At 35.0% G+C, this 27,714-nt stretch overlaps 1 protein-coding gene across 5 annotated transcripts; it reads left to right on the top strand.

Annotated features, from left to right (window-relative positions):
- Positions 1-2,167: 2,167 nt before the first annotated feature.
- On the top strand, positions 2,168-26,960 carry LOC131155355 (uncharacterized). Of its 5 annotated transcripts, none has more exons than XM_058108425.1 (4): positions 2,168-2,505; positions 18,791-19,067; positions 19,692-19,847; positions 26,682-26,960. In XM_058108425.1, exons 2-4 carry the CDS (start codon positions 18,963-18,965, stop codon positions 26,691-26,693), a joined length of 273 nt encoding a protein of 90 aa, XP_057964408.1. In that variant the 5' UTR covers positions 2,168-2,505; positions 18,791-18,962; the 3' UTR covers positions 26,694-26,960. The 5 variants fall into 5 exon arrangements, with proteins under 5 accessions (XP_057964408.1, XP_057964407.1, XP_057964405.1 ...); XM_058108424.1 differs by having other exon boundaries at positions 18,782-19,067; XM_058108422.1 differs by having other exon boundaries at positions 18,782-19,067; positions 19,692-19,851.
- The last annotated feature ends 754 nt before the right edge of the window (positions 26,961-27,714 follow it).

Below are 27,714 nucleotides of genomic sequence, written 5' to 3'. Positions count from 1 at the left end.
CAAACTCGCTAATTTCTTCTTAATTTTTGCAAATGAGGACCTATATATAGAGATGGGAAAAATTATAGTCATTGGGGACACGTTGGGTATTTTGTAAAAAGATTAATTGAGTTTAATTAAAAATAACCCAGTTTAACCTAGGTAAAAATTAAGCAAGCCGAGAGGTTCGGTCTACCATTTTTAGGGTTCGGTCGACTAGGTTACTCAGTTCGATTGACCAGGGTGTTTTTGAACTGAAGTGTTGGTTGACCAGACTTGAGGCAATTTTTGAATCTCTGAGATTCAGACGACTGGGCCATTTTACAACTAGGAGTTCATTCGACCAGGGCGTTGATGTTCATTTTAAGATTAATCCACCAAATAATCAAACCTTTGACCATGGGGAGGTTCGGTCGACCAAAGGTCTATATGTGTTCTGGTTCGGTCGATCAAATGGTTAACTTTTGACTGTGGGGAAGTTCGGTCGACCAAAGATCTATGTGTGTTCTGGTTCGGTCAACCGAACACACAAAGATTGTGTATTTAAGTTCTAATTCCCTTTTGAAGTCACCCCTATTTACATGATTATTACTTCTAAAGATATAGGGAACTTTTTCATACAATATTTTGGGACCTATGGTCAGTCTAAGGTCTTTAAGTTTTTTAATTTGTCCCAAAAATATGGTATTGGTTGACTTTCCCCTGAAGTCCTGTGGTTCCCTCTGATCAAATTATGGTCATTGATTTTTCCTATAGTCCTTACTGAACTTATAGTCCTATTATGCATGTTATGCATTAATTATTATAGACCAAGGATTATAATTACAAGCCCAAATCATAAGTAAAAATACAACTTAAACCAAAAATCATTCTTCATGCACTACTCCTTTGCAATTCCATGGAATACGTTGGGGTATGCTTGTTTAGGTGCTCTTCACGACTTCAAAATTGCATCATCATCTGTGTTAACTGAAACATTAACCTGCTCAAATACTGAAAGCACACATATGAGATACTGTGATTTGTCGTAATCAAAACAGAGATGTGACCAAAAAGACAACATACATCATTCCTCACAGCAGGTACAGCCGAACCTCATAAAAATACTGTATTTGCGACCTCTTTCCCTACACTATTTATTTTTCTACACTTGTATGCTTACAATTAATTTGTTGTGAATGTTGTATATGTATTAAATATTTGCATACTTAAATATTTGTGGGATTTGGGTTTGTATTGAAAAACCCTAAAGCTTGAACTATTGATTTTGGTTTTAAAATTAGGGAAATATTTGACCTAAAATTTTTAAATATCCAATTCAACCCTCCTCTTGGGAATACATCACAACTCACAATTATAAAAATGCATTTGTTTTTGTTGTCAGTTTTTTGTTTTCCTTGCCGATTTTTAGCTATTTGACAAAAAAACTGAAAACCAGATTTTATGGTTTTCAATTGGTTTGGCAACTTGTTGGTAGAAATTTTGTTATTCAGAAATAGTTTTTTTTTGGATTAAAATATTTATTTTATACACTTTTAAGTTAAAATCAAAATTAAATGATCATATGAATTTAAATATAATTAAAATAAAAATATACATAAATTATAAAAAAGAATGATAAAGCAAATTATAAAGTGATTTTATTATTTTTTAATCGTCGTGCCCAATAAAATTTTTATTGTTAAGTAAAATTTGAAAGTAGAAAACTTAAGTAAAATAATCTTAGTAAAATTTATTTTTATTATAGTAATTGTTTAATGTAATATTATTTGTAATTTTATTATTTAAATCATATTTTAAAAGTATTTTAATTTAAAGATGAAAATGGGTATTTTTTTAAAATTAAAATTTTAATTTATATTAGTTTTACAAATATTAATCAAGCAAGTTGTTAATTTCTAATTTTTAATTTTTATCTTTAAATTTTTGATAATGATACTAAAGGACCTGTTTTTGGGAGCTAGTGTTTGTGATGGCATTCAGAATAATTAATGTTATGAGTAATAGAAATTAGGTGGCCCTAAGCACTTGATGGATGCACACGTGTGCATGCACGTATAAAGTGGTCTCAAAAGAGGACCGAAGATTCCCAGCAGCATCACATGGGCGACTTTGTTTGAATCCGCATGCTCGTACGATTTCGCTAAATGGCAAAACTGAGTTAGATTCACAGAAAATGCACGCTGAGACGGTGGACCCATTTCGAGCAACGTAATGCCAGAATCCTCATATGCTGTGCCGGCAAGCGAGTGCACTTGCATCCAGCGAATATTCTGATCTCTGGGAAATGACGACGCTGGATCGGACAGCCATATAGATCCACCCATTCGCCATTGATGCTCTGCTCTGCAATGCTATTGCATCCATCAGGTCTGTGTGGACCAGCAGTACGTACTGTCTCGGCCACCTCGCTAAGATACGACTGATCCTCTGTGACGTGTGCTCTCTGTCGCACCTGCGTCTGCTCCAACATAGAACGCGCGCCAATCTGAAGGTTAAATAGAGATGCAGAAACTCCTTTTACCAGTAAGAATTTGAAATCACAATTTTTATTTAGGATATTGTAACTGAACCTTAATTCTATCTCAGGACGTATTACCATGGTGGTTTTGATTTTGCTTACTTTGTTTTAGTTTAACTTGTCACATACTTCATTCTTCTTCAAGCTACAGATGATTGTGAAATTCATTTATTATAAGGTAGGGATTTAGGCGTTTGAAGTCTCTTCTATCTTTGTTTACCCTACCTTTCAATTTTAGTGTATAGTGTCCACTTGATCCAGAAAGATCCAAAGGAACAACTAATCGAAAAGGAGATGCTCGTGGCTTTCGTTTTTCAGTTATATTTGATTCACATTCTACCATCTATTATGTTTCTCTCTTTCACGCTTAATCATTCTCCACGTTGGTTCTCACAGTCTTCCTTTCCAAAAAAAAAAATGGATGCTACTCATGGTCGGATCCCTCTTCTTTATTTTCTCCCAATTATTTATATCTAATATGCTAGAATATATTATGCTTCTTGCTAATAGTCCATTTTTACCTCCCAAAATAAATCTCTTTTGAACGTATAAAAAATGGAAGCAAATGAAAGAAGAAAAAAAGAAATAGAGTTAGAGGTGGTCAACTGGTCCCTTTGGTGCGGTCGACCGATCTTCCCTCCAACTAGCTATTGGTGTTGCCCTGCTGGCAATTGACCAGCTCCTCAAGGCAACAACACGCCTCCCCAAATTTAAAATTTTGAGTTGTTTTGATGCAACTAGTTGGATATTTTGGGCATATGCCACATATCAATTGTTGGGCATGGCAGTTGATGGTTGGTAGTTGTTTATGGTTACATTTTGAATTTGAATTTCAAATTCAAAAGGGGTTTCCCTCCACTCCACAAAGAGGTTTATAAAAGAACCCTCTTGGGGAGAGTTGAGAGCATATCCAAGTGGGGGGGTAAAGTGTGGAATTTTGTGAAGAAAAGGAGTTCAAAAAAGAGGTTTTGATTGAAAGAAGAAAGAAGGAAACTGTTGACTTTATGGGTCATATCCCATTTTAATTATGACAAATCCAAGTTATCTCACTTGTGCATGTCGTGCTTAAACAGTTATCTCTTTTAGATGGCACGAAAAGTCGAGATACTATCAGTGCCATGAGGAGCCCAAAGATTACTTCACCATGGCATTATGAGAGGCAAAGTATGAAGACAATTAATTTCCATTTGTAATTGCATCTTTTTTTTTTTTTTTTGGGACTATAATAGTACATTCATGTACGATGGGAATGGCTGCTCAACAGGGACCCTATATTGACCTTAGGGAACACATGCTTTCACAAAAATCCTCTCCATAAATTATTAAACATTTGCAAGGAGTTTTCAAATAAGCTTAGGCCAAAAGGAAGACCAAAACTCATGTTTTATCTTGGCCCGATCGACCGACCTCATCATGTACTAAATATCTCGATCAACCGAACTTGCCACGTGAGGCATGTTCTGTGAAGCCTTAGTCAACCAAACCATTTTCGTATTAAAATGGTCAGCCAACCAAAGATCCTCGAGCGACCGTTATATATAACTTAAAGTGACCCCGGCCGACCGATCCTACGTAAGTTAGGTTTTCGCCTTTGGCTCAGCCAACCAGCTAAGTCCTTGGTAGACCGACCCTTGAAAATACTTTGAATTTTTACTAAATGTTCAACTAATCGGCCATAGCCTCGGTTAACCGACCCTATTGGGTCTATTTTTAATCTAGACAGTTCGGCCGACCGGTGTCTCCATTGGGTGACCGAACCTCTCGAGTTGCAGTTGTTTTTAAGTGCTAAATATGTTTAAATTTGTAATTAATTTTTTTAAAATGTCAGTCGTGTCCCCAACGGTAATATTTTTTAGGGATTCTATATATTCCCCTTTCATTAGCAAAATTAGTAACTTGATTAGCAAATATTTTTTTCTCAAATTTTTGTGCTAATCTCGAAAGGTTTACGCACATACAAAGCTTAAATTTTCACTCTCTCTTGTATTCTAATTTGCATACTAATTTAGAAAGAGAGCATATTTTTCTCACCTTCATCATTTGCACTTTGATTGTAACTTGAAGTTAGGTTAAGTGTGTATTATTGTGAGTATTACATATTATACTTCCAAGCTTAAACTTTCTCTCATACTTGCATTGTTGAACATTGATTTTTAGAGAGTTTGCTAAAGTTTTCCCATTGAATATTATTCATAAATATTGTTTGGTAAAAACTCTCCTCTGTTTGTGAATCTTCGTATCCTTATTGCAAGATTCAAAAGCTTGCATATTGTTTTTGATAAATATTTTTGGTAAGCTTGAAAATCCTAATATCTCCTTTTCTTCACAATTGAAGAACACAGTTTGAGATATTTGGATAGGGTCTTAAAGATCTTTTGATAATACACTTAGTAATATATATTATCTTGAATCAAAGATCTCACTATCTCACATATATATACATACACATATTTTTTTAGAGTTGACATATAACTTAACAAGATCTCACTTGAGCTTAATATCCCATTATTATTGAGTATATTGTGCTTATTGTTGTACATCACCTACTTGTTGTAAAAGAATCTATTTTGTACACAAAGTTATCACTATCGTATTCCCGACGTATGATTGTCGGAAGAGGATTGCACTAACCTATAACATGCATCGGATGGTTCAGACCCGGTTAGGAGAACCAGGAGCACCTTTCTAAGGTGTGGTTGCAAAGGTTGGGGTCAGCCCTGTGAATGTGACTTGGGGTATCCTCGCCCAGTAAGGAGAGGAGGTTTGTAATCGGTGACGCTCCACCCATAAGTGAACATTAGTGGAATCCTCGGGCTAATTAGTTAGAGGCGAGGACGTAAGCACGGTTGCCAAACCTCAATATCATATCTGGTGTCACTTTTACTTTAGTTGCTTTCCATTCTTGTGCTTACTTGATTAATTTTATTTGCTAAAGTTACTGCATTAATCTTTAAATTTTTATTTGGGATTGTTTGGTAAATATTGGAAGTAAATACTTGTGTAAATTAATTTCTTGTTCATCTATCTGTCAAATTTAATACTTGTTCTAGACATACCCTAGGTTGCAAGGTACTGATTGTGGATTTGAACCTAACCTAGGAGAAAATTTTTGAATCTCCAATTCACCACCCCTTTTGAGATTACACCAATTACATCAGAAACTTCATTCCTTAAAAATTGTAAAAGGGGGTGTTGGCCGAACTAGGCTTTTCAATCTTGTTTTGATGATAACAAATGAAAGATATTTTAACATGTGCTATTGAGTGACTTTATTTCAAGATTACATAAAACTACACTCATGTTTGTCATGGAAGCAAGCTGGAAATCAAAGCCAAGTAAGTGAAAGCTTCTCAGAGTATTGAAGCAATAAAAAACAAATGAAAAGTTAAAAGGCTAAGTTGGACTCGAAGTCAAGATGAACTTCAAGAGACTTGAAGACTTAGTACTTAAAACGTCATATTCAGTAAAGTCGTTTGTAAGTATTTCAAATCAAATAAAATTTAGAAATATGAAGCTTATTAGGGTGCAAAGACTTAGAGACCAATTTTTGAAAACCCTAGAAAATAATTTTGTAAAGTTATATTTGAGTTTTTTAAATTACAAGGGTTTACAAATCAAAATTGGAAGTTTTTTAAAAAAAAGAATGGACTGATCAGCCGACTGACCAGAACACACTGAGATTGGCGAACCGACTGACAGAACACCAGAATGAATAACTGCCCAGCCGACTGATAGTTTGCATTGAAATCAGTCAACCGACTGACACACCCAGCTGACTAACCATTTTGGATGTAGTTGAGTCAGCCGACTGAAAAATTTATTGAATTTATTTCTAGCAGACAGAAAGGTGTCAGCCGCCTGTCCAGCCGACTGATCTCGTGAAATACACAACCTAGTCGCCTGTCCAGCCGACTGACTCCACGAGATTTCAAATTTTCAAACTTCAACGGGAAATTTTAAAAATTAGATTTTCAAATATGAAGGTTTTAAAAACTTGGTGGACGCTCCAAATAACTTGGGAAAGAAGGAAATTAATCCTAAAAAGCCTATAAATACTCCCTTAATCCTAAGAAATTAATCACCAAGTAATCACTCAACATTCTTGTATTCAAGCTCTCAATCTCTTTCAAAGTTCTCTATTGCTCACACTCCATCTGGGAGATATCTTCTGAAATTGCTACTGAATCATCAACCTACGGTTCTAACACTAACTTTTCTCAATCACTAGAAGAACCCTTGGTGATCTCTATACTTGAGCTTTATACTTTCTACATTATTAAGTATATTTCGTGCTCTAACTTGTACAATTCTGCTATGTTTTGAGAGTTTCATTGTACTCGGATTCTTGTAGCCTTCTCATTGTATTTTAATGGTTCAAAGCTGATTTGGATCATTGTACCAAGCGTGGGTTGATCGCTTAGAGAGGTTTCTCTTCCTGGAAAAGCGGGATTATTGTAAAAGGCTTGCTCCGCCCAAAAAGGAGCGTACATAGTGGAATCCTTTAGTGGAATTGACCAAAGGCAAGGACGTAGGCTGAGGATAAGCCAAACCTTGTAAAACTTAGTGTTCTTCTCAACCCTACTCTTTTTAATTTCTGCACTATATATATATATTCTTGTGTATGCTAAGTGCAGGTTGCAGGGCTTAAACACTGAATTTAAAGAAGACTCTTAATCTATAGAAAGTACATTTCAATTAACCGTTTGCGAAAATCCACAAGGGAGTATGTTGGTTAATTTGTGAAAATATTAATTAAGAGAAACACAATAAAATTCAATCTAAAGCAAGGCTTGCATACAAATTACAGGGCTAATTACAAAAGTTGAAAGTAATTCATAAAGTTGCAATTTCTTGGTTGTTTTGGTTGTTGGTATTGTGTGGTTGATTGGATTGTTTAAATTGTTGTGTGTTTTTGTTTTGATTGATAATTGATTGATTTACTTAAGTTTTTTCTGTGAGTACTAAACAAGCAACTAAAAGAATTTAAAAAGAACTTAAAATTTTTAAATAACCCAATTCAGCCCCCTCTTGGGATCACTATTCTACTTTCGATTGGTATTAGAGTTAAGTTATAGTAAATCTTAACTAGAAACTATATAAAGATAGGAATGGCACACCTAGGAATAGCTCCCTTTGGAGAGGGTCAATCCTCAACCCAACCACCAATCTTTTGTGGACTGAATTATACTTTTTGGAAACAATGTATGAGAATTTACCTTCAAACTATTGATTGGAAGGCTTGGAAGGTTGTCGCGGATAGTGACTTAATTCCTACCAAGTTAGTAGATGAAAAAAAAAATCCCTAAGGAAGAAAAAGCCATGACTAAAATCAATCACAAAATGCTACAAGTAAATTCAAGTGCAATTTGTGATTATATTGTGCTTTAGACATTAATGAATTTAATGGAGTCATGGCTTGCAAAACCGCTAAAGAAATTTGGGACAAGTTAAGAGTAACCTATAAAGGAACCAAAGATGTTAGAGATAATAGGATTGACATAATAACTAGTGAATATGAAGCTTTTAAAATGAATCTAGATGAATCAATCACTAGTATGTATACAAGGTTCACCCACATTATAAATTCTCTCAATGCTTTAGGGAAAACATACTCCACCTATGAGATGATCTGTAAAATTCTTAGAGATCTTCCACCCATATGGGAACCAAAGGCTACGGCCATAACCGAAGGAAGAAATCTTAAAAATGCATCTCTAGATGAACTTATACGATCACTACTCACTTACAAAATGACTTTAAAAGAAAGAAATCCTTAAAATAAGAATAAGAAATACATAACTCTAAAAGCATCAAAAGAAAGCTCAAATAATGAAGATAGTGAATCAAGTGACTTAGATCAAGATGAACTAGCCTTCATTACTAAAAGACTTGGAAAATTCTATAAAAGAAACAAGAAATTCTTAAGAAAATTCATAAGAACAAAAACTAAAAAAGGTGAAACAAGTAAGAAGGAGAACAAAAGCAGGAATGATCCACCGATTTGAAATCACTGCAAAAAGGTAGGACACATCAAGCCTGAATGTCCTCAGCTTAAGAAGGATAAGAAGAAGAAGAAAACAACGATGAAAGCCACATGGAATGACACGAGCTCGAGTGAATCTGAAAGCAAAACCAGTGAGCAAGAGATGGCAACCTATGCTTCATGGCACACAGCGAAGAGGTAAATTCCTATTACTCCTCAGAAAAATCAAGTAATGAATCATGCAATGACTCTTGTGATAGTATTCCAACTTACAAGGAACTTCAACCTGAGTTATTTGCTCTTCATAATAGATTTATAAAAATTTCTAAAAGAAATATAGCTTTGAAAGAACAAAATGAAAATCTTAAAAGCCAACTAGAATCCTATAAATCCATTTAAAAAGAAAAGGGATTCCCACATTGATAATTTAATGAAGAAAATAAATGATATGTCACAAGAAATAGTCGAACTACAAGTAAACAATCAAAGCAAGAAAGATTTAGATATAATTGATCTCAAAAAGGCAATTGAAGATAAAGAGAAGATTGTTTGCAACTTCACCAAAGGAAAAGAAAATTTTGAGAAGATGGTAGGACAACAAAGAATGAATGGAAATAAAGAAGGAATCGGTTATAATGGAATCACAAATATAAGGAAGAAGAAATTGTTCATGGGGTATTTTTTTTAAAGAGGAAAAAAACTATGCTAGCACATCCTCAACTAATATACATGAAAATACCACATGCTACTTGTATAAAAACAAAGGACACATCATGTTTAATTGTCCTCTTAAAGAGAAGTATGTTAAAGTTAAAAATGAATGGAAAGTAAATAATGGAACTAGATATGATTTAAAGAAAATTAAGAAAGTTTGGATTCCAAAAAGTAACACCGTAAATCCTTTATTGTAGGTATGCTTTAGGACAACACCATCAAAGGAAAAGTGGTACTTGGACAGTGGATGTTCAAGACATATGACCAGAGATAGATCCAACTTCACTACATTAGTACAAAAAGATGGAGGATATGTCACCTTTGGAGACAATGCTAAAGGTAAAATTATTGGAATCGATAAAATAGGCAAAGAACCCTTACTCACTATTGATGATGTGTTGTTAGTAGATGGCCTAAAACATAATCTTTTAAGCATAAGTCAACTTAGTGATAAACGATTTGACATAATATTTAAGCAAGATAAATGTTTAGTTCAAAATCCTAATAAACAAGAAATTCTATTCACAACTTATAGGGTAAATAATATGTATTGCATAAATCTTGATAATCTAGTTTATTAAAGTGTAACATGCTTGGCTGCCATAAATGAAGCCAGTTGGCTTTGGCATAGAAGGCTAGGACATGCAAACATGAACTTACTTTCAAAATTATCTAAAAAGAATTTGGTCAAGGGACTACCTAATTCAAAATTTATAAAGGATAAAATTTGTGGCGCATGTCAACTGGGTAAACAAATTAAAATAAGCTTTAAAATGAAGAAACATAACTCCTCTAGTAGACCCTTAGAACTCATTCATCTAGACTTGTTTGGTCCTACTATAACTCAAAGCTTAAGAGGTAAGCAATATGCCTTTGTAATAGTAGATGACTATTCTAGATACACTTGGGTTTTATTTTTAGCCTCCAAAGATGAAGCTTGTCACTTACTTATAAAATTATGTAAGAAGATCCAAAATGAAAAAGGATATAATGTGCCAAACATAAAGAGTGATCAAGGTAGAGAATTTAATAATAAAGATGTTGAAAAATTTTGTAATGAACATGTTATTAGCCATAATTTTTCAGCACCTAGAACTCCAAAACAAAATGGAGTTGTAGAAAGAAAGAACTGAACACTACAAGAAATGACAACGAACATAATTTACCTAAATATTTTTGGGTTGAAGCGGTAAATACCGCATGCTATGTAATTAATGGAGTATCTATAAGATCAAAGCTGAATAAAACACCATATGAACTATGGAAAGGTAGAAGGACAAATATTTCATATTTTCATGTGTCCAGAGCTTTGTATTGAAGGATAAAGATGAGTTAGGAAATTTTGATACAAAAGTTGATGAAGGAATATTATTAGGATATTCATTAAAAAGTAAAGCTTTTAGGATATGCAATAAAATGACACTTACTATTGTTGAATTAATACATGTAACCTTCGATGAAGAAAACCCTTTTAACAAAACACCAAAAGCTGAAGATGGACAACCCACTCAAAAATCAGAATAGTTGGAAATAGTTGAAGCAAAAGAAGAAGTAAAAGAAAAGGAAGAAATCATTGAAAAGACTCTAAATGATAAACCCATAGAAAATTTTGAATTACCAAAAGAATGGAGATACGTTAGAAATCACCTAAAAGAACAAATAATCAGAGAAGCATCAAAAGGTATAACTACGAGGTCATCCTTGAAAAATCTATGCAATCACTACGCATTTCTATCTCAAGATGAGCTTAAAAATATAGGAGAAGCATTAAATTATGATTCATGGATTATAGCTATGCAAGAAGAACTAAATCAGTTTGAAAGAAGTCAAGTATGACAATTAGTGCTCAAAGGAATTCAAGTTATATCAAATGGATGCGAAAAGATCTTTCTTAAATGGGTGTATAAATGAAGAAGTATATGTAAAACAACCTCTGGGTTTTGAAGATATAAAATATCCCAATCATGTATTTAAAATAACTAATGCTTTATATGGTTTAAAACAAGCTCCTAGAGCTTGGTATGAAAGATTAAGTAAATTCTTACTTAACAATGATTTTGCAAGAGGAAAAGTAGACAGCACTCTATTCATTATGACTAAAAACAAAGACATGCTGATAGTTAAAATATATGTGGATGATATCATATTTGGTGCTACAAATAATTTGAAATGAGTATGATGGGAGAGCTAAATTACTTCCTAGTATTACAAATCAAGTAAGCTAAAAATGGAACATTCATAACTCAAACCAAATACATTAGAGATATGTTGAAAAGGTTTAGTATGGAAGGAAGCAAACCTATAGGAACTCCCATGAGCACCTCCACAAGCCTTGATAAGCATGAAAAGGGAAAACTAGTTGACGCAAAACATTATTGAGGAATGATAGGAAGCTTATTGTATTCAATAGCTAGTAGACCCGATATTATGTTTAGTGTGTGCATATGTGCTAGATTTCAATCAGCACCTAAGGAATCTCATCAAGTTACTGTAAAAAGAATTCTAAGATACTTATTAGGCACAATTGAACTAGGACTATGGTATCCAAATGACGCTAACTTTGAAATGATTAGCTACTCGGATGTAGATTATGTCCGATGCAAAATTGATAGAAAGAGTACAAGTGGCACATGTCACTTCTTAGGAAGATCATTAGTATCTTGCTTTTCAAAGACACAAAACTCTATGGCCTTGTCAATCGCTGAGGCTGAATATGTAGCAGCCGGAATTGTTGTGCGCAAACATTATACATGAAACAATAGTTAAAAGATTTCAATCTAGATTATCAAACAATACCAATTAAGTGTGACAACACAAGTGCGATAAACATATCTAAAAATCCTATTTCACACTTAAGAACCAAGCACATTGACATAAGAGATCATTTTCTAAGAGATCATGTTCAAAAAGAAGACCTAATTCTTGAATTTATCAATACAAATGATCAATGGGCTGATATCTTCACTAAACCTTTCTTAGAAGATAGATTCATAACCATTAGAAGAGAGTTTAGTCTATTAAATAGTAGAAAATTTGAGTAAGTGAAAATTTAAGAAAAATAAATAGTCAGCTGATTAACCACATGCCCAGCTGACTAACTAAGCTATTTTTTTTGAAACAGAGACCAGTTAGCCAACTGACTATGAAGTCAGCCAATTGACTGACGGAAAAACCCTGGACTCGTTTATAAAAATTAGAGTAATTCGAGTGGTCAGCCAACTAACCTAGGGTTTATTATCACCTGTGCTCTTTTTCTCTCCCTTTCCTCAATTCCTCCTCTTCCAAAAATCACCACAATCTTGTCTTCCATTTCCAAAATCTAACACTGCCTTATCTAAACCACCTTTGTTTTGTCATAGAAAAGTTCCACAATTCCGAGAATTAAGTTTGTAGGAAGTAAGAAACCCTCCACCTCATCTCAACCTACTAAAGATTCTTCGATCAAGCAATGGCTCGTAGCCCCACGCGCCAAGAGCTTTTATCAAAATCATCTAAGTACGACGGATCCAATCCTATGTAAAATCCTTGATACTTCATTTTTCACATCTGATTTCCCATAAATAATTTCCTCATTTGAGGCCCTAGGATGGAAATTTTCGTTTTCTATCATGCTAAAGGACACTTCCCAAACCTTGTTAAAATTTTCTACACAAATCTTGTTATGGAAGAAAGCAAACTTTCTACCAAAGTGATAGGAAAATCTATCTCTCTCACTCCCGAATCCCTTGTAAAAATTTTTAAAATCACTAATGGAGACTTTGAATGTCTTACTTTCGGTACTTTTTGGATTCTAAAACAGTTTTCACTCTAGAAGAATTCCTTCCTTTGATATTGGATACCAAGCGTGTTTCTTTTGACAATCCTCCGCGATACAAACATTTGAATCTTCAAGTTCAAAATTTACAAAAAATGATCACATATAATATACTTCCTCAAGCTGGATCACATGCATATATCTCCTATGTAGACTGCTTTGTCCTCTAGTGCTTACTCAAGGGCAAGAAACTAGACTTACCGAGTCTTATGCTTAAATGGAAGTTATCGCGTGTAGAAGCATGATGAGTCACCCTTCCCTATGGAGGAATCCTAAACATTCTTTTTTCAAAACTCCAAATATCCTCCTCTTCTAACTTCTTTGTGAAATGCGCCAATTATGACATTTTCAACTCCACAACTCTCAAATTAATGGGTAATGAAAAGTATGAGGATGGATGGATTCTAAAGGGAAGTGAAGGTCAAATACGTCAACCCCCTATTACCATTACTTTTGCATGGTTTAATCCATTTGACCAACAATTCACCATCTTTAGCCAAACCATGCAAACAAGGCTCCAATCCCTTCAAACCAACTTTTCTTCCCTTCAAGCTAATTACTCCTCACTTGATGAACATTTGAGTCACATCGAGAAACACTTAGTCAGTTCCTCTCGTACCACTGATCCTATGCATATTAGTTCCGCTCCTGCCAGTGACGATATGGACTCAAAAAATGGAAGTGACGATGAAGAAGAAGAAGAACATCATTATGTTAATGAAAATTGATGTCATTTCTTAAAAATCTGAAACTTGTAACTTTTTTATTGTATTTTGGCACGTTGTATGACAAAACACTTAGCTTGGTTGCTTTGCTTATTTCTTATGGCCTATTTCTTTCCCCTTGTTTTGAATGATGTCCAAAGGGGGAGAGATTGTGAAAAACAAAGATGTTATATTAAATATATGGAATATTTATGATGAACATGTTGAACAATTAGCCTTATGATAAGCTATGATTAGCTATAATTGAGTCCATTATTTGCATATTGTAAATCTTATCTTTGACTTTGAGCATATTGAACATTTCCACATGCTATACATATTTGATGCCATAAGATAGTAAGAGGGAGTTTATTTATTTATTTTTTTAAAAAAGGAACCCTCATCTTTGCTCCTCATTTGTCATCATCAAAAAGGGAGAAATTGTTGACCTAACTAGGCTTTTCAATCTTGTTTTGATGAAAACAAATAAAGGATATTTTAACATATGCTATTGAGTGACTTTATTTCACAATTACATAAAACTACACTCATGTTTGTCATGGAAGCAAGCTGGAAATCAAAGCCAATTAAGTGAAAGCTTCTCAGAGTATTGAAGTAATAAAAAACAAATGAAAAGCTTAAAGGCTAAATGGGACTCGAAGTCAAGATGAACCTCAAGAGACTTGAAGACTTAGTACTTAAAAAGTCATATTCAGTAAAGTCATTTGTAAGTACTTCAAATCAAATATAATTTAGAAATATGAAACTCATTAGGGTGCAAAGACTTAGAGACCAATTTTTGAAAAAATTGGAAAATAATTTTGTATAGTTACATTTGAGTTTTTTAAATTACAAAAGTTTACAAATCAAAATTGGAAATTTTAAAAAACAAAATGGATTCATCAGCCAACTGACTAGAACACACTGAGATTGGCTAGCCGACTAACAAAACACTAGAATGAATAACTACCCAGCCGATTAATAGTTCGCACTGAAATCAGTCAACCGACTAACACGCCTAACCGACTGACCATTTTGAACGTGGTTAAGTCAGTCGAATGACAAATTTATTGAATTTATTTCTAGTAGACAGAAAGGTGTCAGCCGTCTATCCAGCTAACTGACCCTATGAAATACACTACCTAGTCGCCTGTCCAGCCAACTAACTCCGCAAGATTTCAAATTTTTAAACTTCAACGGGAAATTTTAAAAATTAGTTTTTCAAATATAAACGTTATAAAACTTGGTGGATACTCCAAGTAACTTGGGGAACAAGGAAACTAATCCTAAAAAGCCTGTAAATACTTCCTTAATCCCAATAAATTAATCACCATGTAATCACACAGCATTCCTACATTTAAGCTCTCAATCTCTCTCAAAGTTCTCTATTGCTCACACTCCATCTGGGAGATATCTTTTGAAATTGTTGCTGAATCATCAACCTATGGTTCTAACACTGAGTTTTCTCAATTACTAAAAGAACCCTTAGTGATCTCTATATTTGAGTTTCATACTTTCTACATTATTATTTGAGTGAAGTACATTATGTGCTCTAACTTGTACAAATCTGCTCTATTTTAAGAGTTTCATTGTACTCAGAATCTTGTAACCTTCTCATTGTATTTTGACTATTCAAAGCTAATTTGGATCATTGTACCAAGCGTGGGTTGACATCTTGGAGAGGTTTCTCTTCCTGAAAAAGAGGGATTATTGTAAAAGGCTTGCTCCACCCCGAAAGGAGCGTACATAGTGGAATCCTTTGGTGGAATTGACCAAAGGCGAGGACGTAGGCTGAGGATAAGCCGAACCTCATAAAACTTGGTGTTCTTCTCAACCCTACTCTTTTTATTTTCTGCACTATACACACACACACACACACACACACACACATATATATATATATATATATATATATTCTTGTGCATGCTAAGTGTAGGTTGTAGGGCTTAAACACCGAATTCAAAGAATATTCTTAATCTATAGAAAGTATGTTTCAATTAATCATTTGCGGAAACCTACAAGGGAGTACGTTGGTTAATTTGTGAAAATCTTAATTAAGAGAAACGCAATAAAATTCAATCCAAAGCAGGGCTTCTGTTGACCTTATAGGTCACACCCTGGTTTTGATAATGACAAATAATTGTATTTAATAAATATCTAGTTCATGTGCAGGTTCATATTAACATATCTTTAGTGGCACGTGAAAAGCTTAAAGACTTGAAGACAATTTCATACTCTTAATTGTAATAGTTTTTAAATGAAATTTGTCTGTAATAGTAATTAGGGTTTTCGGTTTGTAATAAGCTCACACACATCACATGCATGATTTAATTTGTAAGCTCAAACCGAACCATAGAAAGACCTTAGGGAAGGTCGACCGACAACGGATTTTTTCGGTGACTTCAAATTGGACCCCAAGTGACCTTAGGACACTCACCTTTGCACTTGTATGTAATAGGCACTTGAATAGGGTTTATATGTTGCAAGAAGGGACCGAAATGCACACTTGATGCACTTTCGGTCGACCGGCTAAAACAGTTCATTCTTGGCCTGGTCGACCAAAATTGGTCCGGGTCAACTGTTTGACCCAGGCCCGGTTGACCGAGCCCTTATAGGTCATTTGACCTCGGTCGACCGAACCTCCTGGGAGTCAACTCTTTGACCTCCCGGTCGACCGACAAGATTTGTACTCCAACTACCTGGTCGACCGAGGGGTCTTGGGAGAATTCCCAACGGCCTGGTCGACCGAGCCCTGTAGTTCAAAAAGGCCCCGGTCGACCGAACCTCGGAAATTTGGCAAATCGCCCTCTCCGGTTGACCGAGCCACTCAGTTCAAAATTACCCTGGTCGACCGAGCTACTTGAGTCCTGGTCGACCGAACCAGTTCTAGTCGACCGGACCTCTCGGGTTGGTCCTATTTTTACCGCGATTAATAATTTTTTAAACAGGGTTAAATTGTCTTAAGTGTAATTAAACTTTTCCAATAATCCCTAATAAGTCCCCAACGGTCAAAATTTTTAGTATGTCTATATATACTCCTTCATTTGGTGGATTAAGCAGCGATTAACAAAAAGATTAAGAAATCCTCTCTCAAGCAAAAACCATTCTATCTTACTCCTCATTGCTTACATCTTTGAAAACCAACTCAAGCGTACCTTCTTCATCCATCCATATTATTTGTAAGTGTATTGAGTATTGTTATCTAGAGGTTTGCTCTCCATATTGTTGCATAATTGAATCGATCTTTTGATAGCATAACCTAAGTTTTCTTAGGAGGCTTTGCCAATAAGCCTACCCTAAGAAAGACTTGTGGTGACATCCCAAGTATTGCATTCTCATTGCAATATCTTAGGAAGTTCGTTTTTGTTTGGGGATTGCAAAAACACTTTCAAACATATTCGAATATCTTGTGGAGTTCATGTTGATATATTTGTGAAAAGATATTCGTGTGTGTGATATATTTATCTTTGTGGTATTATTTATACAAGTATATACATCATTTGCCAAAAACAAAGATTATTTATTTTTCCATCTAAGCATATACACATTCATATGATTGACACATTCTATTGAGTGATATTATTGAGGCTTGTTTAATACTCTGTGTGAAGGCGTTTGATTGAACACTCTAAGATACACGGATTTTTATTGACACTCTCACGTACTCACTACATTGATAGAAAACATTTTTGAGAGTTAATCTGCTTAGACCACATTGAGCTTACATTATTAAATCATCTGTGGTGTTTGTATTTGTGCGCATTGGTGGTACAAATCTGCTTTACGTGAAAGCACTCTTGTATTGTACCCTTGATTGTATATTTGAGAGATTCCAGGCTTGACCTGAGAGGGCGGTAATCCAGCCCGGTAAGGATTGGTGTAAAGGTTGAGGTCAGCCCTGTGGTAATTTGACCTGGTTTGTATAGGTGCCGCTCCACCCGTTTAAGTGAGCAAGTTATTGTGATAATCCTTGTGCTGGTTAGCCAAGGCGGGGACGTAGGCAGTTGGCCGAACCTCGATAACATATCTGCATGTCATTTGCTCTTTACTGCTTTCTGGTGCTTGTATGGTTGTTTAGATTGCTTTACTAAATTCCAAGTACTTTTACATTACTTGCACTAGATTGACCCTAGGTTTGTGAACATACTGCTGCTAGGAGGAATACCTAGGAGATAAAATTTAAAAATACCAATTCACCCCCCCTCTTGGGATCACGGTAAAGCTAACAATTGGTATCAGAGCCACGTAGCATAGACTAATTGTTATTTTGCACAAAGATCACATATGGCTCATAGCTCCGTAACCCCTTTCCCTGAGGGAACATCTTCCACACGACCTCCTGTTTTCAACGGTGTTAATTACACCTTTTGGAAACAGAGGATGCGCATCTACCTTCAGAATACTGATTGGAAGGTGTGGAGGATTGTCTCTAAGGGAAATTATGTCCCTATGAGAATTGAGGGTGCAGCTAGGGTTCCTAAGACTGAGGATGAATATGATGATGATGACATGAAAGCTATTAGTCTTAATGCCACTGCCATGAATATTTTATATTGCAGTCTTGATCTAAATGAATTTAACAGGATTATGGCATGTTCAACTGCAAAAGAAATATGGGATAAGTTTAAGGTCACATATGAGGGTACTAGAGATGTGAAAGACAGTAGGATAGATATGTTGACCAGTGAGTATGAGGCCTTTAGGATGAATGTAGGTGAGTCCATTCAGAGCATGTACACTAGATTCACACACATCATAAACTCACTCCATGCATTAGGAAAGACCTATCCTACATATGAGATGATCAGGAAGATTCTTAGAGGCTTACCTCCTGTTTGGGAAGCTAAGGCCACGGCCATTGCTGAGGGTAGAGACCTTAAGGCCATGAGCTTAGACGAACTAATAGGCTCCTTGATTACTTATGAACTGTCCATAAATGAAAGACTTAATGAGCATAACAGGGCTAAGAAGGTGACTGCACTAAAAGCATCTAATGACACATCTAGTGAATATAGTGAATCTGACACTGATGAGGAAATGGCCATGCTAACCAAAAGGTTTAGTAGATTTTTCAGGAAGAACAGGAAGCCGCTTAAAAAATATAGAGACTCCACTAATGAGAAGGGAGAGTCCAGTAAAAGAAAGGAAAAATCAAATGCTCCTACATGCTACAACTGCAACAAAGTGGGGCACATCAAACCTGACTGCCCACTACTGAAAAAGGAGGCTAAGAAAAAGAAGAGAGCCATGAAAGCCGGAACTTCATGGGATCAATTCAGCAGCAGTGACTCGGATTCAGATCATAGTGACACGGAGGTCGCTAATCTGTGCTTAATGGCACACGGGGATGAGGTATTGTCTTCTAGTTCATCATCTTCTTATTATTCATCTGATGATTGTGATTCAGACAGCATGCCTACATTTAGAGAATTGCAATTTGAATATATTCATGTTTCAAAATTGCTAGGCAAAATGACCAAAGAGAAAAATGATTTGAAAAAGAAATGTGAAAATTGGTCAAAATTGTTTAACATGGCAAAAACTTCTCATGCATCTATTTTAAAAGAAAAAGATACCACTATTGCTGAGCTTGAGAGTAAATTGGAGGATAGCTCCAAAATCATTTTTAAATTCACAAAGGGCAAAGAAAATATCAAAAAATTACTTGGTGCTCAAAGAAATTCCTTAAGTAAAGAGGGTCTTGGTTTTAATGGCATCGAAAATATTAGACGACCTGATCTTTACTTAGGACATTTTACACGTGAGTCGAAATCTCATATCCCTCCTAAAGAATCTAAGTGTAGATTGATATGTTTTAAATGCAAACAGATTGGTCACATTCAATTTGATTGTCCACTTAGGAATAAGCATGCTAAAATTAGGAAGGTATGGGTAGTTAAAGGAGACCCTGCTACTAACCCTCATGGACCCAATAAAATTTGGGGACCAGCATCAGTCACTTAGCTTATTTTGCAGGTATGCCTCAGATCATCCTCATCCAAGGACCGGTGGTACTTAGATAGTGGGTGCTCACGACACATGACCGGTGACAAGGGAAAATTCACTTCAATTGTTCCCAAGGATGGAGGCTACGTGACATTTGGCGACAATGCCAAAGGACGCATCATCGGGGTAGGTAAGGTTGGTAAGGATTCCTCTCCTACTATTGATAATGTTCTGTTGGTTGATGGATTGAAACATAATCTACTTAGCATAAGTCAATTGTGTGATATAGGATATAAAGTATCATTTGAAAATGACAAATGCATAGTAGAAAATAAAACGGACCACAAAGTTCTTTTTACTGTTGAGAGACATGAAAATGTTAGTCTAAATGCCACTTCTATGAATATTTTGTACTGTAGCCTTGATGTAAATGAATTTAACAAAATTATGGCATGTTCTACTACAAAAGAAATATGGGATAAGTTAGAGGTTACATATGAGGGTACTAGAGATGTGAAAGATAGTAGGATAGATGTGTTTACCAATGAGTATGAGGCCTTTAGGATGAATGTAGGTGAGTCCATTCAGAGCATGTATACTAGATTCACACACATCATAAACTCACTGCATGCATTAGGAAAGACCTATCCCACATATGAGATGATTAGGAAGATCCTTAGAGGCTTACCTTCTGTTTGGGAAGCCAAGGCTACGACCATTGCTGAGGGTAGAGACCTTAAGGCCATGACTCTAGATGAATTGATAAGTTCCCTAATCACTTATGAATTAGCCATAAATGAGAGGCTTAATGAACATAATAGGGCTAATAAAGTGATAGCATTACAAACTTCCACTAACACGTCTAGCGAATGCAATGAATCTGACACTGATGATGATATGGTCACGCTAACCAGGAAATTTAGTAGATTCTTCAGGAAGAATAGAAAGCCATATAAAAAATATAGGTTGTCTACTATTAAGAAGGTAGAGTCTAGTAAAAGAAAAGAAAAATTAAATGATCCCACGTGTTATAACTGCAACAAGGTCGAGTACATCAAACCAAACTGCCCACTGTTGAAAAAGGAGGCTAAGAAAAAGAAGAAAACCATGAAGGCTAGGACATCATGAGATAAACTTAGCAGCAGCGAATAAGAATCAAACCACAATGACTCAGAGGTCGCTAATCTGTGCTTGATGGCACACGGTGATGAGGTATCATCTTCTAGCTCATTATCTTCGTATTATTCATCTGATGATTGTGATTCTGATTGCATGCCTACATTTAGAGAGTTACAATTTGAACATATTTATTTATCTAAATTGTTGAGTAAAATGACCAAAGAAAATGATGATTTGAAAAAGAAATGTGAAAATTGGTCAAAATTAATTAATATTGCGAAAACCTCTCATGCTTCCATTTTAAAAGAAAAAGATGCCACTATTGTTGAGCTTGAGAGAAAATTGGAGGATAGCTCCAAAATCATTTTTAAATTCACCGAGGGCAAATGCAATTTTGAAAAAATACTTTATGCCCAAAGAAACTCCTTAAGTAAAGAGGGTCTTGGTTTTAGTGGTATTGAAAATGTTAAATGACCTAATCTTTACTTACGAAATTTTACACGTGAGTCAAAGTCTCATGTCCCTCCTAAAGATCCTAAGTGTAGATTAAGATGTTTAAATGTAAACAAATTGGTCATATTCAATTTGAATGTCCACTTAGGAATAAGCATGCTAGAATTAGGAAAGTATGGGTAGTTAAGGGAGATCCGACCACTAACCCCCGTGGACCCGACCAAATTTGGAGACTAGCAACAGTTACTTAGTTTATTTTACAGGTATGCCTAAGATTGTCCTCCTCCAAGGACTGGTAGTACTTGGATAGTGGTTACTCATGACAATGACCGGCGATAAGGGAAAATTCACTTCAATCATTCCCAAGGATGGAGGCTATGTGACATTTGGTGACAATGAAAAAGGACGCATCATCGGGGTAGGTAAGGTTGGTAAGGACTCCTCTCTTACTATTGATAATGTTTTATTGGCTGATGGGCTGAAGAATAATCTACTAAGCATAAGTCAGTTGTGTGACATAGGATATAAAGTATCTTTTGAAAATAATTAATGTATAGTAGAAAATAAAACTGATCACAAAGTGTTTTTTACTACCGATCACCATGAAAATGTTTATACTACTTCTCTTGATAACTTAGCTTCACAACAAGTGACATGCTTTTCTGCTGTAAATGAAGCTAGTTGGTTATGGCATAGGTGCTTAGGACACGCTAGCATGGATTTATTGTCAAAACTTGTTAGAAAAGAATTAGTAAGAGGCTTGCCTAAAATGTCATTTGTAAAGGATAAAATTTGTGATGCATGTCAAATGGGAAAGCAAACCAAATCTAGTTTCAGGAAAAAGAAATTCATATCTACTACTTGACCACTAGAGATGCTTCACTTAGATTTGTTTGGTCCTAATTCTGTGCAAAGTCTTGGTGGTAAATCATATGCTTTTGTAATTGTGGATGACTTTTCTAGATTCACATAGGTGCTGTTTCTTGCACATAAAAATAAATGATGTGATCAGTTCACCAAACTTTTTAAGAGAATCCATAATGAAAAGGGATATAAGATAACTCATATAAGAAGTGATAGAGGCACGAAATTCAAAAATGAGAGCATAAGAAAATATTGTGACTTAGAGGGCATATCACATAACTTCTCTACACCTAGGACAACTCAAAAAAATGGTGTGGTAGAAAGAAAGAATAGGTCACTACAAGAGATGGGTAGAACTATTCTGAATGAACATAACTTATCTAAATACTTTTGGGCCGAGGCCATAAATACTGCATGTTATGTTATGAATAGGGTGTTGATTAGACCGTCAATTAATAAAACCCCTTATGAATTGTGGAACAACCATAAACCTAATATTTCCTATTTTCATACGTTTGGTTGTAAATGTTTTGTGCTTAGGGATAATGAACACTTAGGAAAATTTGACTCTAAATCTAATGAAGGTATTTTCCTACGTTATGCACTTAATAGTAAAGCTTATAGGGTTTTCAATAAAAGAACAATGACTGTCATTGAATTTATTCATGCTATGTTTGATGAATCTAATCCATTTTCTAAGAAAGATGATGAAGATGATATTGACATTGGAAAATATTTAGAAAAATTATCTATTAAAAACAATGCAAGTGAAAACCTTGAAGTAAATGAAAAATCATTTGAAGATAATGAAAATCAGGTTTTGCCTGAAGATTGGAAATTTACTAGAAATCATCCTATAGATCAAATCATAGGTGAACCATCTCGTGGTATAGCCACATGATCATCCTTAAGAAATCTAGTGAACCATTCTACTTTTTATCCCAAGAAGAACCTAAAAATATTAAAGAAGCCATAGAGGATGAGTCTTGGGTGATGTCCATACAAGAAGAACTTAATCAATTTGAAAAAAGCAAAGTGTGGACTCTAGTTCCTAAGCCTAATGATCACACAATTATTGGAACTAAATGGGTGTATAGTAATAAGAAAGATGAGAATGGGGTAGTAACTAGGAATAAGGCTAGACTAGTTGCCCAAGGATACAATCAAAAGGAGGAGATAGATTTTGATGAAACATATGCTCCTATTGCTAGGTTAGAAGTCATTCATATGCTACTTGCTTATGCCACTTTTAAAAATTTTAAATTATCTCAAATGGATGTTGAAAGCACTTTTCTAAATGGCAATATCAATGAAGAAGTATATGTAGAACAACCATCCGATTTTGAAAATCATAAATATCCAGATCATGTTTACCGATTGTCTAAGGCCTTATATGAATTGAAACAAGATCCTAGAACTTGGTATAAGAGGCTTAGTGGTTTTCTACTAGAAAATGGGTTTACCCGTGGCAAGATTTATACTAAACTTTTCATCAAATCCAAAAATGATGATATGCTTCTTGTTCAAATTTATGTGGACGATATCATTTTTGGAGCAACTAATGATGAGTTGTGTAATGAGTTTGCCAAGTGCATGCAAAGTGAATTTGAAATGAGCATGATGGGTGAACTTAGTTTCTTCTTAGGACTACAAATTAAACAAGCTAAACATGAAACTTTCATATGTCAATCTAAATATATCAGGGACTTGCTAAATAAATTTAATATGGAAGATTGTAAAATTCTTGGTACACCTATGAATTCTTCCATTAAACTTGATAAAGATGAGGAAGGCATCCCTATTGACGTAAAACTGTATCGTGGCATGATTGAGAGTCTCCTATATCTCACTGCTAGTAGGCCTGACATTATGTTTACTGTGTGTATGTGTGCTAGGTTTCAGGTTGCCCCTAAGGAATCCCACCTAAAAGCTGTTAAACAAATCCTTAGGTATCTAGTTGGAACTATAGAGTTAGGCTTGTGGTACCCTAAGCATACTACTTTTGAGATTGTTAGTTATACTGATGCTGACTTTGTCGGTAGTAAGGTTGATAGAAAAATTACCAGCGGCACATGTCACTATTTAGGACAATCTTTTGTTTCTTGGTTCTCCAAGAAACAAAACTCAATTGCCTTATCCACAGCCGAAGCAGAATATATTGCGGCTGGAAGTTGTTGTGCCTGAACTCTTTATATGAAACAACAACATATGGATTTTGGATTGCACTATGATACAATATCAATTAAATGTGATAATACTAGTGCAATCAACATCTCTAAAAATCTTATCTCACATTCACGAACTAAAAACATTGAGATTAGACATCATTTCCTTCGTGATCATGTGCAAAAAGGAGATGTTGCACCCGAGTTTGTATGCACCCATGACCAATGGGCGGACATATTCACTAAACAACTTCCCGAAGATAAGTTCATATAAATTAGAGGTGACTTAGGTTTAATGCACAATAGAGAAGCTTCTTAGATGTTTCATAGTTTGCATAAATTTAGGGGGAGTTCTTAAGTGATATTTACAAGTCTTAGCAACTAATTTTATTGTTGATATGCCTTATTGCCTTAGACTTTGTAAATATTGATTATTGCTTGTGTGTATAACTCCTATATCTACAACATGATATTTTACTAGTTAATCATACTGGAAGTGTTTGAGTAGTTGTGGATAAACTGTTAGGATTTATAAACTCAAAGAGATCATTGTTTATATAGGATTTATTTTGGAAAGTCCTATTTACAAATGACACTCTGCCGAAATTTTTTCAAAACTTACCAAACTTGTTGTGTATAACAATGCTTATTACCCATTGCCATTGCATAGAGTTCTCACTTTTATGGCCCTTTTGGCTGTTGCCAAAAGGGGGAGATGTAGAGGCAAATTTTGGTTTAACTTATTAGATTGAATTGAATTGAGGATTAAATTGCATTGAACTTATTGTTTATACTTTTACATGATGCACATTGTTAGGGGGAGCCTCCTAAGGCCATACCCATTTTTTGCATGATGTATTTGTCATCATCAAAAAGGGGGAGAATGTTGACCTTATAGGTCGCACCTGGTTTTGATAATGACAAATACTGGTATTTGATGATTGTCAAGTGTTTGTGCAAGCTTAATGAACATCCCAAGGAATGACACTTGAAGCAACCATAACATCCTGAACACCTTTAATTTGTAATCATAAATTCAACGATTGTAATATGGGTCTATAATAGTAACTTAGGATGTGGTCTGTATTTACCTTACCCGCACATCATGCATATAGGATATATGGTAAGCTCAATAAGACCATAGCAAGACTCTAGGTCCCAACACTCACACAGATCATATAATATATAGAAGTGTTGAAATTGTGCCTTAAATTGAACAAATATTAGGATATTGAGAGAGCTCAGGCGACCGAACCCCTGAAGTTCAAAACTCCTTGGGCGCCCCCGAACTGTTGACAAGTCAACACTTGATCAGGGCTCTCGGGTGACCGATCTATAGCATGCACACTTTCCACAGGCGCCCGAACCTCTTGAAAGGGACAGTCCACCAACTCGGGTGAGCGACTATTTTAGTTCAAAAATGACCCTGGGCAACCGAACACATGGATTCGAGCCACAAAACATAGGACCGGGCACCCTAAGTCATGAAGCATTGCTACTGACTTTGATTCGGGTTTCTGAACGATAAAATCAGGTAACCAAACGTAGTTAAATGAACTTTATTACTGAGTCTTGTCGAGCGACCAAACCTAGGTTCAGCCACCCGAACCTCAACCGGTTAAAATTAATTTAACCATGGTAAAACAGGGTTAATTTGGGCTTACTATATTTTAACCATTTGGAACTTTTTTAATTATTCCCAACATGTCCCAACCGGTTATATTTTTACCCCTGGCTATAAATATGAAATCATTTGTAAGATTAGCATAAGATTAGCAAATAGATTAGCCAAAATATCCTCTCTTTTGAAAATACATCTTTTGGCCAAATACTCTCAAATCTCCATTCATTTGACATCTTTCTGAGATTGTGTGAACATTTCTACAATGCTTAAGAGAACTATAGTTTGCTAGAAACTCCCATTTGAGTGATTGATTGCTATATTTCTTTTAGGGAGTTTTAGCTTAGGTTTATCTTATAGATTTGCATATTATAAATCTTATGTGGGGATAAACCAAGTAAGCTTAGGATATTTGCATCTTTGTTGCATGTGTCCAATAGCTTGATTTTTGTTGTGCAATGATTTCTCAAACAAGCAAGTATTTTCAAACTAGTGTTGTGCATCTTTCATTGAGGAAATCTCTTTTGATTATCTAATTCGCATCATTGGAATACTGATTTGCTGTTGAAGTGTTTTGTTTAGATTCCAAGATATTACTTGTGTTGAACACTCTTGAGCATCATACTGATTATTTTGTGTTGAGTATTGATTGCACAAAACTTGCATCACTGAGCTTACACTATATCGATGTTATTGATATATATGTGTATGTAAATGTGTGTATTTAGGTACATATATGCTTTACATGAAAGCATAATCACTGTACCATCTATTTGAGTGAATACTGTTGTATTTCAGCGCATGGACTGAGGGGGCGGTAATCCAATCCAGTAAGCATTGTGTGAAGGTTGAGGTCAGCCATGTGCTAATTGATATGGTTTGTATAGGTGCCGCTCCACTCATTTAAGTGAGCAATTATAGTGATAATCCTTGTACTTGTTAGCCAAGGCAAGGACGTAGGCAATTGGCCGAACCTCGATAACATTTCTACGTGCTACTCTTACTTTACCGCTTTCTGGTGCTTGTGTTGTCAATTAGACTACTTTATTTAATTATTGGTACATATTACAACTGATTTACATTACCTACACTAGATTGACCATAGGGTTGTGAATATACTGTTGTTAGGAGATTTACCTAGGGCATAAATTTTAAAAGTAGCAATTCACCCCCCCCCCTCCTCTTGGGATCACGGTAAAAATATCATTAATGCACTCTCACAAGGTATGGGTTAAGCTCAATAGAGTATGCATATTTTTCTCAATAAAATTTTTGCAATCTTTTAATAAAATGTATATAATGAAAACTTCAAAGATTAAACCCAATGAAAATTTCTCCAAAAAAATATTTTTCAATATGATAGTGGGAGAAGCTAGGGCTTTGCTCTCAAAATAATTTTCTCAAAATAAATCAAGATGAAAGTAGATGAGAGTAGGTGATCTTTGATTTAATATATGAAGTATGCAATAAGTGCTTTCAAAGATCTAAGATGACTTCTCTAACACAGTTTTTTCAAATAAATGATGCTTGGAGAAATCTGAATTTTGGTCTCAAGAAATAATTTTCAAATGAAAGAATAGGTGAGTAAAATAATCTTTTGTTTTTGAAAATATGGGTGATAACAAAGCTCAAGGATTTACTTGCAATAAATTGACTCTCCAAAAATGTTGTCTAAGAAAAAGTAGGAGAAATTAGGGTTTCTCTTCAAAAAGAATTTTGCAAAGAATGTCTAGAAGAGAGCTTTGATAAAATAAAATAAAAATGCCCAACATTCAAAAAATATATGCAAAAGTTGTTTAAAAGGTTTTGGGCTTGGTATATATAGGCATTT

Source organism: Malania oleifera, chromosome 5, assembly GCF_029873635.1.
Source record: "Malania oleifera isolate guangnan ecotype guangnan chromosome 5, ASM2987363v1, whole genome shotgun sequence".
NCBI classification, from domain to species: Eukaryota; Viridiplantae; Streptophyta; class Magnoliopsida; order Santalales; family Ximeniaceae; genus Malania; species Malania oleifera.
The sequence above is the reverse complement of the archived record's forward strand: the minus strand, read 5'-3'. Positions and strand labels throughout refer to the sequence as shown.

Coding starts and splice junctions, on each gene's coding strand:
- LOC131155355 (XM_058108421.1), top strand. CDS start 18,963: ATGAAAGCCGGAACTTCATGGGATCAATTCAGCAGCAGTGACTCGGAT. Junction 19,068..19,691: donor TAATGGCACACGGGGATGAG/GTATTGTCTTCT, acceptor CTTATTTTGCAG/GTATGCCTCAGATCATCCTC. Junction 19,861..26,681: donor CATCGGGGTAGGTAAGGTTG/GTAAGGATTCCT, acceptor GTTGTATTTCAG/CGCATGGACTGAGGGGGCGG.